Below are 20,139 nucleotides of genomic sequence, written 5' to 3' on the forward strand. Positions count from 1 at the left end.
CTGTTTTAGCTACAGAGTGAGACATCTCACTTCTATACTATCTTTGTTGGTAGTTGCACAAGCACAGTAGCTAGGTTAGATCACATCAGTTACATAACTCTTTCTCCAACTGTCATGGGCTATTTTACTTTCAGCTTAAACACTCCCAAGAAACTCCAGGACACAGCTGCTTCAGTTCCATGAAGTTTACTGGGAATTTTTTGAAAGTGCACTACAATACAATGAAATGTCTATATTATAAATCAAACCCAAATGCACAGTATCAGTGTAAATAGCACTGCTTAGCTTACATAGCAGTGTAGCCTACTGTATATGTTCAACACAATCAAGCTAGTATAAACATAGACAGTTAAGGCATGGACCTAAAGATCCCGTTGCTCTGAGACCAATGAAGGCTATTAGAAGCCTTTTTCCGGTGATGGCTGAGCGTTACTGCGCAGCCTCCAACTGAGCTTGACGACGTAGGTGTGACGTGAGCAACTTGTCTGAAAGTTGTAAGTCTTCTGGTAGCTGTGCCAAGAGAAATCTCAATCATTCCCAATCTTGCAGAGACGGAGAGCGTAGTTATATGTTAGAAGGTAACACAGGCACAGGCTAATTACTGCTAACTAAAATGCTAGTTGACATTAGTAAATAAACCTAAACAGCTAATGTAAGTCCAAACTGTTTGTGAGCTTACCCTATACTGTACAGTAATTCATCTACTGTGCGACAGTAAGTTGAGTGGTTATAACACAATCGTTAGCCTATTTTTACAAAAACGTCTGCTATGTAGCCATAGCCTGAGGTACAAGGTAATGGAGCCTTTCATACATTGTTGTCTTTCTTTAGAAATAAACAATTGACAAATAGTCTTTAATCGCTTTAAATGTAAAGTTATTTGCTGTTAAAGTTTTATTTTTTAGGGGTACAGTATGTATTTTTATTGAAAAGTTTGAAATTTGTGCGATTTTTGCCATTTCCACATGTTGTACTCTAACAATCTCCTAGAGATTTCATCCGATCAACTTCAAATTTGGTCGGTCCCATCTTAAGACAGTAGAGATGAAAAGTTATAAAAAGATTTTTTTTTCGTCATATGGCCTGGCTGGGGCTGGGTGGCCATTTTGTGCGTCCGCCATCGAAACAGGAAGTGGGTGTAACTTGAGTGTACATTGTCCAATTGACTCAAAACATTTTAGGATTCATAAGTGTCCAAAGGCCGATATTCACTTCAAATCATTGCGCCACGTAGTGGCAATAGAAAGTAGGACTAAACGTCAAGGTGCTATACTTTAAAGAACTCCTCCTAGGGATTTCATTAGATTGACTTCAAAATTGGTCTGTGTCATCTCAAGACCTTAACAATTATAAGTTAATAAAAGCCCAACTTTTTGCCCAAGGGTACGGGCGTGGTGTGGCGGCCATTTTAAGCATTTATCAATAAACAAAGAAGTTGTTGTAACTTGTGGGTTGTTGTACATTGTTCAATTTGGCCGAACTTTGTCACAATTGACAAGGGTCCAGGCCTGAAGACATTTATAGGCAGAAATGAACTTTTGGTCATAGCAGTATCAATGAACTCAGCAGAGACTTGGGTCCAGAAACAGTCCATTTCCAAACTTCTGCAATGTTTCCAACGCAAAAACTATGAGAGTGAGTGATGCACAGCTGGATACAAGGTAAGTGTGCTGTCAGAAGTTCTGCACTGTGGTGTCAGGTTACAGCTAAGGACATAACAATGGCATATAATTTTTTGTGTGGAAAAAACACATTTTGGAATATTGGAATTGTAGGAGTTTGATCAATTAGTTGACTTCACCGGAAAACAGTAAATAAACAAAAGTATAGATTAACATGTTATCACCTACTTCAAGATAGCAACTTGCTTTTAATATTGTTAATATTTTATCTTATTAGGTAACTTCCATATTCACAATTTTCCAAATCAACCCCATGTTTAAAACTATTCTAAATTGAAATTGATACTTACTTTGAGTCTCTTAAATTGGTAAAAAATAAGAAAGGTATGTTAATAACTTATATCTACTCAAAATTATTTCATTAGGAACACCTGCTGTCATTGCCTTTAACGAAGTTTGCAAGTCACATTTCACATTGTCATGCATATTTATTTACGTAAAATCTTCAATTTTATGTTTAAAAAACTGAGATGACTGACTGTAAATTGAAATTATTACAATTATTTTTCTTAACCAACTTAAAAAATTTAAGTTTAAATTGTTCAAACACTTTATGAAATGTGAAACAACTGGCAGTTACTAATATCTGGAGGTGAAATTGTAAATATAACTGGAAATTCTGAAATGTAAACACACTTGACACACATAACTGTCCATTTCTTGTTTTAGAACAATTTAAAAACGTCATATGATGCAGTACTGTGTTCCAATCCTAGAATAGAATGAAAGTAGAACATTAAACATTTGCCGCGGCCCATTGATTAGGTTGTGAGAAAATGGCATTTGTTAGTTGTTATAGTAACAACAAGTTATAGGGGCCGTAAAGTTTGTCATGCTCACAAGATTAAGAACTATGTTGAACCTACTGTACCATTATAAATTCAATTCACTACAATTCTTAGCCGTCTAAGCAGTTAGTTTGGAACGCATCCAGACAACCAACGGACCCGATATTTTAAGCACAACACTCCTTTGGTCCAATTTGAGTGTGGTCTGCGACTCTTTATAGGAAATGAATGACTTCCGGTCATTTTGCAGCTGTATCAGGCCTTTTTTTGCCATAAAAAAGTGCCATATAAATAAATGTTGATTGATTGATTGATTGATTGATTGATTGTATTGGAGCTAATTTCAAGTGCCAGTGTGAAGGTGGCTTAAGCTGTTGCCCGAAGGCACGCCTGCCTATGTCTTCTTCAACAACTCCAAACGTTTGAAGACATCTTTTAGGGAGGAGGTCAAGGGGCCATGTTGGCTCTGGACCTCAGCCAACCTTGAGACTTCATAGACACCTTTCCTATAGAGGATAAAAGAATGGTGTTTATAATGTTAACTAAGCCAATTAATATATATGAGAAGTAAAAACTAACTTGGCGTATGCTTGGCTGCTAAGCATTACAGCCCAGTAGGCCTACTAGTGAACTATTGCAATCTGGTTCTATGTTGTCTGGATTCGTCCTGGCTTGTAGGGTGACTTTATTCAACCCTGTCTCACGGCCATTTGTGAAAGGTTATTTTGATTTATTGATTCGTCAACAGTAACGTGATTTTCTAGGGTAAGTACAATGGGGAAAGGAACCATCACACTCGGGATGCGAACCCCAGTCTCTGGAGTGAAAGTCCTGTGTTGTTTGAGACATCCCTCACCCCAACCAACCTCCTTACCCAAAATTTCAGCTTTTCAATAGTACTCAATACTGTAATTGTGCTTTTATCACAAAGGGTGCTTTCCATTGAAATACATTAATATTCGTGCTAACCACCATGAACAAAACGAGAAAATCAATAGATCAATAGATTTAATAATGTCACCATTTCCCAAACTGCCATGAGACTGGGCTGCTTTATTGCATGCTGCAATAGTAGGCTAGGGCTGCACAATTAATCGAATTTTAATCACGATCACGATTTTGGCTTCCCACGATCAAATTTGCGCGATCAAGGGATTTTTTTAATGTGTCATTTCATAGAACGCTCCGAGTTTTTTTTTGCAAAGCCAATCTACCGCTCAGTAAACCACTGTCTGATCATGAGCCAGTCAGAGTTGTTCCCTGCACTGTGCAACTTAGTTTCTAGATGTAGACAGTCAGAGGACAGAGAAACGTGAGGAAAATTCAACAGATAGCAGTCGGTCATACATCGGTCGAAGGTTTACCAGTTTACTAGGACGCACCTGTACACCTAATGTCCTAGCATCTGCAGCAATGTTTTGATATGGTTTAATTTAAAAAAGGAGCGTTCTATAAAATGACGCATTTAAAAAAAATCGCTCGATCACACAAATTTGATCGTGGGAAGTCAAAATCGTGATCGCGATTAAAATTCGATTAACTGTGCAGCGCTAGCTCACAGGGCTCATTTTTCCTTTGAGACGCACCGGTGCACCTAATGTCCTTGCATCCGCTGCAATGTTGTCATATGGACATGGTTTCATTTTGCGTTACATGACCTATTTCTTCTGTAAAGCCGTAGCCTACCTGTTACTTTCCGCGCCCGGCCACAAAGCGCCGGTCCATACTTTTGACATTTGTCTACAGTTTTATTTGCTATTGCCCACAGCTGTATATATTGTTTAGCATGAGAGGCAGACCTGTATTTGTACCAGTGTATCAGCGTTTTAGTAACCCTGCTATCGCGGCGGCCACGGCGAAAAACACAGAAGAAGTTATTCATGCAACTAACTTCAGTTCCTACAGTATAGCGTGAGACGGAGCTCTGCTGGACCTGGGCCAGAGATGTGACCCATGGCCAGAATACCATATTTCATAAAAATGCGGCGCAGTGACGATACAGACATTTCATACAGACGACGTGTGTTTACCTGCTGACTCTTGACACAATCTATTCCCAAAGTCCAAGGTTACTGAAAGACAGGTTTTGGACATCAGTGTTATCATATTACTAACTGAGATTGATGTTGCTCAATACGTACACAGATCTTGTTGTCCAAAGTAAAGGTAGGAGTGTCTTTATCTGGTTATGTAAGTGTGAGTTGTTAGATAAGTTGTCGGTAGTGTAGTGAAAGGTCTTCAAAATATCTAAGATTAACTTCCTTTAACAATGTGGCTTTATAATGTTTTGCTGGGTTTTGATCCGAAAGTGCTTTTCCTGTTTATTTTTATTTCTATCCTGATAGCAGACTTCCTAAAGTTCAGGAATCCTCCAAATTATCCTCCAGGACCTCTGCCTCTTCCTCTTGTGGGAAATTTCTTCAGTGTAGATATGACACATCCACACATTTATTTTACTAAGGTAAGGTATAATAAAATCCTTTTTTCGTGTTAGTGTGATTTAGTTCTGACACATTTTAATACATTAAAACTATTATGTGTATTATGTAAATGTTAAATCATTTAATATAACAATAATAACATGGACAACTTTGCCAATATACTAAACATATTTTAGAAATTAAAATTATTTTAATAGTTCACATTGTAAATGTACTTTACATTGTTTACATTCTTCAGGAAATGTGCAGTTGTGTTTAATCTACCCATTTCTATGTACTATAGAAATCTATGGCAGATACTGACATCTAGTGGTTAAAGTGTATATATAATTGTAAATTCGGATTTTAGTAACCTGGTTGCCCATTTGTTTCTCATTGCACATTTGTAGATTTTGTTTTTGAACAATTAAAAAATGCACATGATGCAGACAGTGGTGTGTTGTGATTCATTAATGTTTGTTTCCAAATGTGTCGTCCACAGCTGGCTGACATCTATGGGAAGGTGTTCAGTGTCCGCCTTGGAAGTGAGAAGATGGTGTTTGTGTCTGGCTACAAGATGGTGAAGGAAGCCATAGTGACACAAGCTGAGAATTTTGTGGATCGACCATACAGTGCAATTGCTGACAGGTTATGCTCAGGAGACTCAGGTGTACAAATCTCTCCCTTTCTCTTGTCTCATGCTCTGCAGGAATTAGTTCCTGTGAGTCATTGACTTTATTTCGTCTGCATGTTTGTGTCTAGGTGGTCTGTTCGCAAGCAATGGTGAAATATGGAAGAGACAGCGACGCTTTGGCTTATCTACCTTCCGTAACTTTGGCCTGGGCAATGGTTTCCATGGAGCAGAGTATCTGTGAGGAGATCCGACATCTGCAGGAGGAGATAGAGAAGGAGAGAGGTTTGCATAATAAGCTCATAATAAGCATCTCTTCAGCAGTAAAGCATTTTCTTGACTGTGGTGTCCTCTCGTCCAGGTGAACCTTTCAACCCAGCAGGCTTCTTTAACAATGCTGTGTCCAACATTCTTTGCCAGCTGGTGTTCGGGAAACGGTTTGACTACAACGACCAAAACTTTCAGACCATGATGAAGTATATGTCTGACTCTGTTTGGCTGGAGGGCTCTGTATGGGGTACGGTAAGTCAGTAGTATCCATTTAGTTCAATCATGATTATTGGCGAGGCTCTTGCCTGTGGTCCAAGTTCATTACAAAATGTAAAAGGTGATGAAATTTGACATTCTGTTTTCTTCTGGGCAGCTGTATGAGTCATTCCCTGGAGTGATGAAGCACTTACCAGGTCCTCACAATAAAATATTCAGCTACAACTACGCCATCCTAGACTTCATCAGTCAAGAGATAAAGAGTCATAAGAAGGACCTGGACCACAGCAATCCCAGGGACTACATTGATGCTTTCATCATTGAAATGGAGAATGTACGGTAGCAGTTGCACTGCACAACACTGTTTAGCCCTTCCTACCAATCTACCAGCCAATCAATTCTGTATCTTCTCTGCTTTTCTGAATAGCACAAAGAGACCGGTCTGGGCTTCACTGAGACCAATCTGGCTTTTTGCACTCTGGATCTATTTGTGGCTGGATCAGAGACAACCTTCACTACTTTGCTGTGGGCTTTGGTTTTCCTCATCAAAAACCCTGATATTCAGAGTAGGTGACATGTTCGCCCATAGAGACAAAACAACTCTTGGTTCTCTAATGACTATGTATCGCGTGAAGGTCCACCTAGCAAACAACAGAACAATGCCTAAAAGCTGTGTTTGGTGGGATCATAGACTGTATATTATTATTAATATTAACAGTCTATGGGTACCAACATGGTAAAGACCCCATAACTTAAAAGCTGCTGGACCGGAAAGACGGAGCCTTTGAAAACAAGATTGGATACAGACATGAGGAATCAATGGAAATGGGAAGAATACAGAATCTTGACAACAAGATAATGTTTTGCGTTACATGTGTAACGCACATTTCGTTACCAAGTCAAATATCCACGTCAGTTTAAGCCTAACTATTTATCTGTTATTTAGGCCAAAGCATTTGGACAGTATCCAACTTGTGTTATAGTGGAATGTGGATTAGTTCAAAAGTTTCCACGCGTTTTAGCTTGCTAACACACAACTAACAGGTTTTGTGAGCATTTTGCAATAAAGGCTCAATTTTATAAAGGAACAGACGAGTACAAGGACAGCTGTGGCAACCACCGACGTTTAGTAGCTTTGTTAATACTATGCGCAGGGAGGAAATGTTCCAAACATGGACAGTAGGCCTACATCGCTTCACTACCACTTGTTCCAGTAAGGCTGTGCCAATGTGTCTGGACACTTTATTTAACTTCAGCAGAATTTAACAAGCTAGTGAACACAAACAGTATAATTCGGCTTAAGATGTCATTCACATTAACTTTTTCACAGCCTGTTGCTACAAGTTTTATTCCTTTAAATCGCTTGTTTTTCTAGACAAAGTCCAGGCAGAGATAGACAGAGTGATCGGACAGACCCGACTTCCAAGAATGGCAGACAGACCTAACCTGCCTTACACCGACGCTGTCATCCACGAGATACAGAGGATGGGAAACATTGTTCCCCTCAATGCACTTAGAATGGCTGCCAAGGACACAACACTGGGTGGTTACGTCATACCCAAGGTGCATTTAGTACACATTCAATTTAAGTATAAAGAGGATTATCTCTGTAATATGAGTGTCATTTCAGAATTAATTGACGTTTACCTATTGATCTTTTTGTTTTTTAGGGTACGTCCTTGATGCCCAACCTGACCTCTGTGCTGTTTGACAAGACTGAATGGGAGACGCCAGACACCTTTAATCCTGGACACTTCCTGAATGCTGAGGGAAAATTTGTGAAAAGAGATGCTTTCCTGCCTTTCTCTGCAGGTAAACCACATTCACCTTAATCTTTCGCCTAACCTGAACGAGAATATATGTTTTACTTTCAGCTGTTACACCAAATGTGTGTTTGTGGACTCTTTAGGGAAACGTGTGTGTCTTGGAGAAGGCCTCGCCAAAATGGAGCTGTTCCTGTTTTTGGTCGGTTTACTACAGAAGTTCTCTTTCTCCGTTCCTGATGGAGTAGAGTTAAGTACAGAAGGCGTTGTTGGAATAACACGTGTACCATACCCATTTAATGTTTATGCCAAGGATCGCTGAGCTATAGCATATCTCACTGAATCATTTTTCATCTACACAATTTGTAACAAACACAGAATGTAAAAATAATGTCTGGAGCTTCCAAGTCTAAAAAGTCAAGCTAATGCAAAATTTCCTCAAAGCTGCATTTTATTTAAATTCCAGCAGGGGGGGAATAAGCTGGTATCTATAGAGAAGTCTTTTTCAATAAAGCATGATATCTATTTTGTAAATTATAGTCACATATATATTTTAAAAAGACGATAACGCAGGTCATGTGTAGGGCCGATCTGAAGTACTCCAGTCCGGTCTTGGACTTGAGTCCAAACTCAAGACCGTTTGTCTATGGTCTTGGACTCGCTGGTATTTGGTATTCGGTCTTGGCCACTGGTTTCGCCAAATATGGCTTTTGGTCTTGACCGAGTCCATGTGTCCTTATTAAGTTTATGTCTTTTTTTACCCTACATCTGGAGTAAAGCTCTATTGTCATTTAGTTGCTCAAAGGCTCAGCAGTACTACCTATTGTAGCAGTATCAGTTCTAACACTGCTATTATGAGCTATCACCATGTCATTACGTTTTCTTTAGATTAGATTGTATGATATCAAGGGGACTGGCTATACTCACAAATCCTGGGTGTAGTGACACTGTTTTTGCTTTTATATCGACAAGTAGCCCCAAATTATTATTTTGATAATTTTATGCATGAGACTTTTTTTTCTGTCTTGGACTCAGTCTTGACTTAGTCTTGACTAGTCCTGGTCTTGGACTCGACAAAGGTGGTCTTGACTACAGCCCTGGCGTAGGGTAAATGCCACATGTTAATCATAATAGAGGTTTAGCAAGGCGTATCCATGGCACTTTGTACATAAAAGAGCCAAACTTGCTTTTGTGTGCTGTTTTATTGCTGCGTTTATTTACTTCTTAAAAAAGCGTCTTGTTCAGTGTTCAGTAGCACCTTTCCAACCGAGCCTAACTAGCTAGTGCTAGCATCAGCTTCTTACTTAAGGGAACATTTGCCATTTTTTTGTTTAACTAGCTATATGTGCAGATGAACTGCACCAGTACTTGGAGGTCCGCATTTATCAATAAAAGTCTACTAAAACACTTCAGAAGGGTTGAAAATCTGCAATTTTCCCTCTTTTCCCTCTCTTTCCCTCGCTGTGTCATACTTAAAAGTTCCAACCTTTCATTCAACAAAAGTCATGTCCGGTTTCGAAAAAAAATAAGACAGTTTTGGTCAAATTGACAAACATCACTGCTGCTACATTCATTATTTTTATGGTCTATTGTAACAGAACTCTTAAGGAGAAAAAGCTGTCATTATTTTTCATGAACCTTTCACTGTTGTTTGATTGTCTCATGTAGGCCTACGGTTTAATGTAGTGTAAGTTGTTTTTATATATTTTTTTAAATCTTGCAATAATGACACTTGTTTGTCCAGTTTCTTTTTGACTTTGATTTTATAAACCACCTTTTTTTTTAATTACAATTAAGCTGTTTGTTAAAAGTCCTTTAAGCAGCACCTGAGCACACCTTAGGAAAAGGACAAATTACTAACTACAACCAATATTTAGAAAACATTTATTTTTAATAAATTGATGATAAATATTAACGTAATCCAAAATTATAAAATCACAAAAATGTTTTAGCAATCTATGATTGTTTAATTGCTAACGTTATCTCAAAACTCCATTCAAGCGATGGCCTTTGTTGTGTTTGATTGCTAGCTTGTAGCTAAGCTAGCAGTCAATTCAAAAACGTTTTAGCCATCTATGATTGTTTGATTGTTAGCCTTTGTTGTGTTTAATTGCTACCTTGTAGCCAGCCGTGAACAAACTTTACTGACATTACTGAAGTCTCTTGTTAGCATCTTTGGCTATGTGTCCCAAAGTGACGCACATCTGACTGCACTAACAGACCACGAGGGAGCTAATGTTGGAAGCCAAGCTAGCAGCACCTGGGCAGTCGACGAGGGAACATCAACAACATCAACTCAGTGTTGCCAGCCACTTTTCCTGGTAGACATTTTGGAGATAAAGATTTTTCTCTTTTCAGCCCCAGTGGTTTGCAAAATGGTGGTGGATACACTATGACAACTATAATAATGATTGCACTTGGGGAGATAGACACCGGGGAGGGCTTATGATTTTTTACCAGAGCCTCAGAGCCAAAGACCATAGAAATGCCATTGCTCCTTATAGTGAAATGTTTGTTTACCGATATATGGGACTAATAAACCACACAGAATGCCATCTCTGCCTGGACAATGAACGTTTTTATCTCTGCTTAAGATTTACTCCTTCGGTGCCTCAGTGGCTGTTGGACATTGAGTTTTTAGTTTGTTTTGTTCAATGTTAAGGTGAGTTTGCCACTACAGCCTCTGCTAAATTTTGTCTGCACAAGAAATTAGCTATTCATGAAGATGTCATCAGTACTCTTGTCAGGTTAGAAGAAACGGCAATAATTACTCTCCTCTCCGATTGTAACTGTCTGAGGGACAGTGCTACTGAGATTACATGTTAGTCCATATTTTTGATAATTCCATTAGTGTGTAAATTCTTACGGTAATTAAAAACCTTAAAAATGTAATACATAAGTTTAAAAAGGGATGTTTGATCTAAAATTGTACTAAAATTATTTTACATTAAGAATATCTTTTGTTTACTATTTGTTCTTTATAACAAATGCTATTTTTTATGTTGAGGTCAAAGGTCAAATGACCAGAGGTTAGCGAAGGCCACACCTGTTGCATTGTGGGTTAAAAAGTATACAGAGAGCGCCAACGTGGCAGCAGAGGAAAAATGTATGGACTCATACTAAGATTTTGCATGGTCCAAGACGTGCATACGGTAATTGTGCTTTTGTATTTCAGCCTTGTTATATTTGTTGTAATTTCTTTGCATTTAATGCACTTTCTGTACTGTTGTGACGCTAACATTGTGGGGCCCGTCTAGTTAGGGAAACTAGTAAATTTTACAGACTGTAAAATGACTGAAAAAAGTATATTTGACTCATTGCATTTTATGTGTTTATTTTCTTTGTAGTTTTCACAGTGTCTTACAGTGGAAATGTGGAAAGGACATATGTATGATGCGTGGCCGTATTTAATTGGACCAGTGTAATTACACCAATATTGCCGCCAAAGACCAGCAAACAGCAAGGAATGTGTTGGGGCCTCTTTTATAAAACCCATTACGCAAGAAAAAGTTGGGTGAAGCACAATGAAATATGCAGTTGCAAAATGTCTTGCACTTTGACCATGCGTGTGATGGTGCATAACACTCCCAAGGCTTTGTAGACTGCATTTTAGTGACCTCTGATGGTAACACGATATACAGTATCCCATGGATAAAGGCTTCATCACTGTGTGTCTGACATGGTGCACTGCAGCACAGGTGACCCTCAGGGTACGGTGCTCTCCCCCTTCCTTTTCACCCTCTATACCTCAGACTTTACGCACAGCACCACCCACGGCCACATCCAGAAGTTCTTAGATAACACAGCCGTTGTTGGATATGTGTCTTAGGGGAACGATCTGGAATACAGGTTGATTATCAAGGACTTTGTCAGCTGGTGTTAGCTCAACCAGCTTCAGCTTTACACCAGCAAGACGAAGGAGATGATCGTCGATTTCAGGAGGAAAACATCCCATTTCTTTGCTAAAGCATATATCTGAAGCTGTTAGGCTGGGGGTCTCTGTATGGGGTATGGTAAGTCAGTAACATCCATTTAGTTCAATCATGTTCAGAGACACAGCATTCTGGTGGGATTATTGGAGAGGCCCATGCCTGTGGTCTAAGTTCAGCACAAAATGTAAAAGGTGATGAAATGTGACATTCTGTTTTCTTCTGAGCAGTTGTATGAGTCATTCCCTGGAGTGATGAAGCACTTGCCAGGTCCTCACAATAAAATATTCAGCTACAACTACACCATCCTAGACTTCATCAGTCAGGAGATAAAGAGTCATAAGAAGGACCTGGACCACAGCAATCCCAGGGACTACATTGACGCTTTCATCATTAAAATGGAGAATGTACGGTAATAGTTTCACTGCACACCATTGTTTAGATCTTCCTGTCAATCTACCAGCCATTCAATACCGTATCTTCTCTGCATTTATAAATAGCACAAAGAGACCGGTCTGGGCTTCACTGAGACCAATCTGGCTTTGTGCACTCTGGATCTATTTGTGGCTGGATCAGAGACAACTTTCACTACTTTCTGTGGGCATTGGTTTTCCTCATCAGAAACCCTGATATTCAGAGTAGGTGAAATGTTCGACCATTGGCCCATTTTAAGTCCCACCCCCACTGAAGTGGAAAACAACTCTTTGCTCTCTAATTACTTTGTATCACGTGAAGGTCCAGCTAGCAAACAACAGAAAAATGCCTAAAAGCTGAGGTCATAGAATGTATATTATTATTAAAATTAACAGTCTATGGGTGGGATGCACTACCAACATGGTAAAAACACCATAACTTACAAGCTGCTGGATGGGAAAAACTGAGCCTTTCAAAAACAAGAGTGGATACAGACATGATAAATTAGTGAAAATGGGCAGAATACAGAATCCTGACCATAGCTAAATCATTTGTGTTTCCATAAAAATGTTGTTGAAATGGCCACCACAAGAGCGGAGTGTGATCTGTAAGATGAGAAAGCAAACCAGAAAGGAAGGCATCAATATATTGTTGGGGACGGTTATGCCTGTTTTCCCCCAATCATTTTGCAGGATCAGAAAAGTGAATTACTGGCAAAGTGGCGGTACCGGTGTATGTCAGTATGCTTACATTTCACAATGACAGCGTGCTTATCATCATCTTAGTTTAGCATGTAAGCATGTCATATTAAAGGCTCAATTATATAAAGGAACAGACGTGTACAAGGACAGCTGTGGCAAACACGGACATAATCTATGCACATGGAGGACATGTTCCACACGTGGTCAGTACATAACTTCACTAGCACTTGTAGCAGCGAGGCTGCGCCAATGTTTCTAGACACTTTATTTTCTTCGAGTTCAACTTCAGCAGAATTTAACACGCCAGTGAACACAAACAATATAATTTTGGCTGGTAATAAAATTCACATGATTTATTTTTCAGTCTGTTGCTACAAGCTTTATTCCTTTAAATGCCTTGTTTTTCTAGACATAGTCAAGGCAGAGATAGATAGAGTGATCGGACAGACCCGACTTCCAAGAATGGCACAGACCTAACATGCCTGACACCGACGCCTGACACCAGACACCTTTAATCCTGGACACTTCCTGAATGCTGAGGGAAAATTTGCCTCGCCAAATGGAGCTGTTCCTGTTTTTGGTCGGTTTACTACAGAAGTTCTCTTTCTCCGTTCCTGATGGAGTAGAGATAAGTACAGAAGGAGTTATTGGAGTAACACTTGTACCACACTCCTTCAATGTTTATGCCAAGGATCGCTGAATTATACCATATCTCACTGAATCATTATCATCTACACAATGTGTAACAAACACAGAATGTAAAAATAATGGATGGAGCTTCCAACTCTAAAAAGTCAAGCTAATGCAGAATTTCCTTAAAGCGGCATTCTATTTAAGTTCCAGTAGGGGGTTGGGGGGGTGGTGCTGCTTGTATAGAGTATAGAGAATTCTTTGTCAACACAACAAGTTGGGCGTTTCCTCCTGTGCGTCCTCCCTTTCGGGACAATGTGTCTGACTCCAAATGACGCCTATAAATCCCTATGTATTCATTAAATTGGAATTACATTGATCATTCCCAGCTCTGGCTTCCAACACACCATTAGCTGTGTGATCCCTAAAAGCTCCACACAACTGTCACATCCGGTTTGGAAAAGACAAGATGGCTATGGCCAAATTGCCAAACGTCACTGCTGCTACATCCATTCTTTGTACGGTCTATTGTAACAGAACGCTTTAGGAGAGAAAGCTGTCATTATTTTTCATGAAGCTTTCACGGTTTGATTGTCTCATGTAGGCCTACGGTTTATACTCTCTCTTTGTGTAATAAGTTGTTGTCGGTTAGACTATGAACTTTAAACGTTGTCAACATCTGTTTGTTTATCTCACATGAATTTTATTGCTGTAAAATGTGACTGTCAAGCTGACTAACAAACCAACACTTTCATGAATATGTTATAAATGTTGTATACACCTGGCAAACTGAACTGTTTGCATTTAATTAAGGTGGACTAGTCTGTAATTCCAACAGGTATGCACTGCTATGCTACTACAGGTATATTTTTACAATGCGACTTGCAAATGTTAAAATTGAATCAAAAGCAACAAGTTAACAAAATGTACTACTGTTTGCTGCCAACCTTAGAACTAACAAAAGTTCAAAAACATTTTGTGTGCAAACACTTAAGGTGGAGGTGTCCCGCTAACTGAATGGCAACGGCCCTGTTAGCCCAGGTTTTTGTCTGCAATCCCCCATTCTTGTGCTGCATTTTGCAGAAGGTGAGCAATGTTTGCCCCCGGTGGGACTTTCCTGTACTGCTCTAGTTTGGAGAACGTGAGACAGCAGGTGACAGTCTTCTGTGAGAAAATGAGCTGTAATAGTCACACAGGAATCCACTGCCTGTGACGTCCATGCATCACAAGTCAATGCAACACGTTCTGCTGTTTTAAAACTTCCCTGAACTTTAAGCTTACTTCTCTGTAAGGCTTGGGTACGGCTGTATCCGTGAAAAAGCGGCGCGATGGAGTTAAAGGGATGATAGAATGGTTGTATGGACTATATCACGCTGTTCCTTGAGGTCTCCTGATAGGGTACGTGACATTTGTTGGGCTGGAAATGTTGCTTTTGCTGTTCTTTTGGCCCTCATACTACCCTGCTAAATTGACCTGGCTTGAAACGAAAAATGTTCTGCCTTATATGGTCTGCTCATGAATATTTAAAGAAGCTGCGCGCTGATTGGTTGGTCTGCAGTCAGGGGTACATGACGAGCTTTGCTGCGGCTGACAGAGCAACAGAAGACGAAGATGGAGATCCTGACGTCATCTTTTAGCTTTGTTGGGATTCGCCCGTTTTCAGCGGCAGTTTCAAAATGTGAGATTTTCAGAGAAAAGGCATGTCGATAGGATTTTGAGCTTCTATGTATGTCCTATTTATCCACTGAACTGTCGTTATTCACATATGACAAGGTAAAATCGGTTTTGCATTCTATCACCCCTTTAAGTAGCCTACCTTGGGTTGGGCTTGGGTACGGCTGTATCCGTGAAAAAGCGGCGCGATGGAGTTAAGTACCTTGGTTCCTGTGTTTTTAGCAAGTGACAAAAACCCTCATTTTCCACAACGTTGTATGGACGCAGGTTTTTGCACATGAAGTAGGCAAGGGCTTGAGTTATTTTCTTCGCTGCCTCTGAATTTAGAAGTAGCTTTGGCTGTGTCTCAAATCGCGCACTTACGTTAGTGCACTTACAGAAGCACACTTCGTGCACTGCGTACAGTCTTGCATAGTGCGTAAATTTCGTTAGAGGAGTGTTGTCTCAAATCGCGCACTTACGTTAGTGCACTTACAGAAGTAGGCCTACTTCGTGCACTACGTACAGTCTTGCATAGTGCGTTAATTTTGACAGAGGAGTGTTGTCTCAAATCGCGCACTGCCATGTGCACTTACCGGAAATGACGATCAAATTTCATCCCTTCTTCTTCTGTTTAATTGGGAATTTCACCAAGGGCGGGAGAGCATTCCAGTCTGTTATAATTTTTCGTGAAAAAATAATTCCCGCTTTGTTTTTGATACTTTAACAAAAATAAATGTGGTTTTTATTTGCTCCGTGTCACACCAGGATGACGACAGCGACGCCACCGTCATGCCCCCCGCCATTAGCTGAAAACTGTACAAACTGTATTGCAATATTCCCTTCTTGTTACTGCACTCTTTTCAACTAATCAATTATACCTATTCTTTGCAGTCCACTCTTTTATGTATATGCTTATGTTTATTCTCTAAAGATAAGTAACGTTAATATATTACTGTTCATTTTAATGCTCAACGGTTTCATGAGGACATCCGTGTGGCCCAGAGATAAGACTGTTGTTGTGAAGCATTTTCCTTACAACTTACCTAATAGAAAAAACATTACATATTTTATATAAGTTGTATTTTTCTTCTAAATTGTCTTCATACATGACGATACAATAGTGAAAGCAGAATTGAACAGAATTGACATTTAAATAGATCCCATTCCTCTATTCGTATATGCAACATTATATGCTTGCAACAGTCATGCAACATGTAATACAAAAGATAACAAAGTTAAATACTTTCAGTATAATTTTTTAAAAAAAAAATGTGCTTGTAGTTCTGCAGGCCGTAGTCTGACGGGGACAGGGACATGAGGGGGGACTTCAGACTCTCCAGGGGATCCTTCTACGGTCTGATGGCCATCGTCGCCCCTAAATGACGGACCTTTATTCCTCGTTTAGTTAATTTTCTGCCCGTTTTGAGTGCACCATACGGGTATTAAAGTGTACTGCATTTGACCGCACTTCGACAATGTGAACGCACTATGTAGGCCTACTCAAAAAGTTAGTATTTAGTACAGAAGTGCGCGATTTGGAACACGCCAACAGCCTAAGTGTGTCCAGTATTGGTTGGTTATTCGGTGGAGCTGGTTTAGCATTAGCTTCACCGTCCTCGGCTAACGCTAACTCTGGATAGTGGCGCGTGAGATGAGCCCTCATGTTGGTGGTATTCTCTGAGTGTTTTATTTGCATACGACACTCCTTGTAAATCGCATGTCTCCTATCCATCTCAGTTGCCCCCTCCTTGTTAAAAAATCCTAAAAAGTTTCTAACACTTGATTTAAACGCAGACGGAACATTTCTGATTTCTTTCTCTGATGCTGCCGTGTTTATTTTATCTACATCCTCCTGCACGCTGACAGTCCCCCTGCTGACCTCGCCTGAAAACACACAGCGCCATCTGGTGGACTGAATAAGCAATTGATTTGGTCATTCTACTACCAAAAAGTTAAATTGTCGTGTGCAATCATGTGTGCAATTTAAATAATAAAAGATCGATACTTGGTGGATACAGTATTGCAACTGGAAATATCGCGATACTATGCTGTATCGATTTCCCCCCCACCCACACCATTCAGTATGTGAACGTTTGTTTACTGTGTTTATAGCGTGAAGGTGCGATGAGGCTCGTCTGAATATCTCTTATAGTCAATGATATAAGACCAGTATGCGTATTTGTCTGTGGGTGTTATGGGTGTATATTGTTTGATTCATGGTATTGCTTATATCCTTAAATGTGTTATTCTTTTGTTGTATTAAAGGGGAGTTGGAGCAGAGTGTTAAGATCTATGCCACTGTTTAAAGGTAGTTAACACTGTTATCCTGTATTGCCATCAAAGAAAAACTATAGTTGTGAATTGAATAAAAGTCATGAAAGGCTATGAAACAGTTTGGGGCATTCACCTTTAATTAACCTGCACACACATTACATTATGTTTAAAAAGGTCTTGGGTAACACTTTACAATAAGTTACACAAAAAAAAGGTAGTTAATGTTTAGTCACTGTTTTTGAAAGAGCAATGAATTATTAGTTAGTTTTTCAGAAGGACAACAAATGATTTCTGTTTTTCATAAGGGTAGTAACCCTTCTTCAGAGGAGTAGTTAGTTTTTCTTTACTACACAAATGTGATGTGAATAATGACGTGTTTAACGTTTTATGTAAAGCACCTTGAATTGCATTGCTTCTGAGAAAGGCATACAAATAAAACTTCTTTGCCTTTACTTCCCAGGACCTCCTGGTGATCGGCTTTTACCAATCAAAGCTCCCGTCAAGCGCAAGGCCACCGTGGAGCATGCAGAGACTTGAAATGGAAAGTGTTACTCTGTTCAGCTTTTCTTGCAGGGATGGACCCATTTAGTACATTCATTTATATATGCAAAAGTTGTTTTCCATACAGTAATTCTTGTTTTTCATTTATTTTTTTCATTTCCCCATGTGGCTCAGGACCATGATCACATTATGGCCAAAGTCATGTAGCACTGTTAATAAGACATTTCCCTTTGTCCTCGTAGTTACTATTGACAAAATGTATAAATATTTCCTAAAACACGTTCCATCAAATTAAACCCAAGCTGAATTGGTTGAGTTTATACTTTATTAGTAAAAACACAACATACCATAGATCCATAGCTGGTGAGGTTTTTGCATGCCATTCGAAATGAGAGAAGAGATGATAAGGACGGCAGTCCCTCCTAGCAGGAAAAACACTTTTTTTTTAAAAAGGTGCAAATATGTACCAATCTCTCATGAACCGTTTCTCAACTTTGTCAGCACTCGTAATAAATTAACCAAAGACGGTCTTTTTCACTCCTTTAAACATCCTTCTTCTTTGTCAAAAACTGATGACTGACCTAACCCTAACACATTACACCCCAACTTCTGATGTTGCTTTGTAATGCCCTCTCGCTGTCACACACACACATACATGGGTCTTTATATTTGCGTGAGCTGTGAGTCAGCAGAATACCAGCCCATCTGTGACTAGAAGTTGATTATTTAGCAAGTAATCCGCTTCAGTCATTCTCCTCTGCCTCACAATGTGGCTGTGCGATTTGTTTCTGTGGCTTGATCTGAGGGGAATGCTACTTTTTATTTTTGCCTTTCTTCTCGTAGTGTATTTTCTAAATAGAAAGGATCCACCCAACTTCCCACCAGGACCACTATCTCTTCCTCTTTTAGGAAACATATTCAATATTGAATCTAAACAACCTCACATTTACTTAACCAAGGTAAGATGGTATTTTCATATTCTGCAGTATAGAGTTTTTGAAAAAGTGGAAGGTGGAAGGAAGATGCCCATTTACTCTGTATACAATGTACTTCCCTAATTTTGCCTGAAGTAGAGACATAACCTAAAACAAGAGAACATTTAAAAAAAACATGAGAATCTGCTCAAACAGAATATTAAAATGTTTATAATAGAAAACAATTCTAAAAACCTGTTGATGATAAGTCACAGTATCACAGAAATGATTGTCCTGAAATATGCATCTTATCAGAGTCACATGCCAGACAATAGGCCACTTATTCTCTGCTCCCGCATCCACAGCTAGCTGATGTTTATGGGAATGTGTTCTGCATTCGTCTGGGAAGACAAAAAACAGTGTTTGTGTCTGGGTGGAAGATGGTGAAGGAAGCAATTGTCACACAGGCTGATAACTTTGTGGACCGGCCATTCAGCCCAATGGTGACCAGAATTTATTCAGGGAACTCAGGTGAATCCCAGTACATCAGTTTTAATGTACTAAACCTGGCTTCTAAATCCTGCCTGAGTAACGCTGTATGGTCTCTCTCTTTCAGCGGGTCTTTTCTTCAGTAATGGGAACGTGTGGAGGAAACAACGGCGTTTTGCCATGGCCACGTTACGTACCTTTGGTTTGGCCAAGAGCTCCATGGAGCAGAGCATCTGTGAGGAGAGTCATCATCTGCAGGAGGCGATGGAGAAGGAAAAAGGTTGGCAAAAAAAAAAAACAGAATAGAAAAGAGAGCAAAGATTGATGGCATTTAAATACAAAATATAGTCAGACTGAGGACATTTCTGCTGTTCAGGTGAGCCATTTGACCCTGTGCCCCTCTTAAATGACGCTGTGGCCAACATCATCTGCCAGATAGTGTTTGGGAGACGGTTTGACTACAGCGACCATAACTTCCAGAGCATGCTAAAGAATCTGACTGAGATGGCTTATCTGGAGGGATCCGTATGGGCTCTAGTAAGTTGGAAAGAAGCATCCCTCCTCCCTTTTATGAGGCTCTAGGGACACATCAGCGATTCTCCTAAGGCATCAAAGACTAGTGATGGCAAATTTTATCTGCCGGCCGATATAACTGGCCGATATTTGCGTTTTTATGTGCATCAGCATCTGCCAATATGCGGCTGCTGCGTTCGCTGATTATTTAAATGTATTGACAAAAGACATTTTGTGATGACCTGATTATACAGTGGTGTGAAAAAGTGCTTGCCCCCTTCCTCATTTCCTGTTTCTTTGCATGTTTGTCACACTTAAGTGTTTCGGAACATCAAACCAATTTAAACA

At 39.6% G+C, this 20,139-nt stretch overlaps 1 protein-coding gene, 1 long non-coding RNA gene and 1 pseudogene across 2 annotated transcripts in view; 2 read left to right on the plus strand and 1 right to left on the minus strand.

Moving 5' to 3' along the window:
- The first annotated feature begins 4,666 nt into the window (after positions 1 to 4,666).
- LOC117950529 lies at positions 4,667 to 13,686 on the plus strand (annotated as a pseudogene).
- Positions 9,557 to 20,139, minus strand: part of LOC117950537 — a 12,793-nt gene continuing 2,210 nt past the window's right edge. The window contains exons 2-3 of the long non-coding RNA XR_004657932.1: positions 13,293 to 13,296; positions 9,557 to 9,567 (exon numbers count right to left, since the gene is read on the minus strand). This is a non-coding gene — a long non-coding RNA (uncharacterized LOC117950537). The remainder of the gene's footprint in view (positions 9,568 to 13,292; positions 13,297 to 20,139) is intronic.
- LOC117950530 (cytochrome P450 2J6-like) overlaps positions 18,565 to 20,139 on the plus strand; it is a 5,217-nt gene continuing 3,642 nt past the window's right edge. The window contains exons 1-4 of the mRNA XM_034881653.1: positions 18,565 to 18,834; positions 19,155 to 19,320; positions 19,406 to 19,558; positions 19,655 to 19,815. Of these exons, the coding sequence (XP_034737544.1) occupies positions 18,643 to 18,834; positions 19,155 to 19,320; positions 19,406 to 19,558; positions 19,655 to 19,815 (672 nt within the window). The 5' untranslated portion in view covers positions 18,565 to 18,642. The remainder of the gene's footprint in view (positions 18,835 to 19,154; positions 19,321 to 19,405; positions 19,559 to 19,654; positions 19,816 to 20,139) is intronic.

Source organism: Etheostoma cragini, chromosome 9, assembly GCF_013103735.1.
Source record: "Etheostoma cragini isolate CJK2018 chromosome 9, CSU_Ecrag_1.0, whole genome shotgun sequence".
NCBI lineage: Eukaryota > Metazoa > Chordata > Actinopteri > Perciformes > Percidae > Etheostoma > Etheostoma cragini.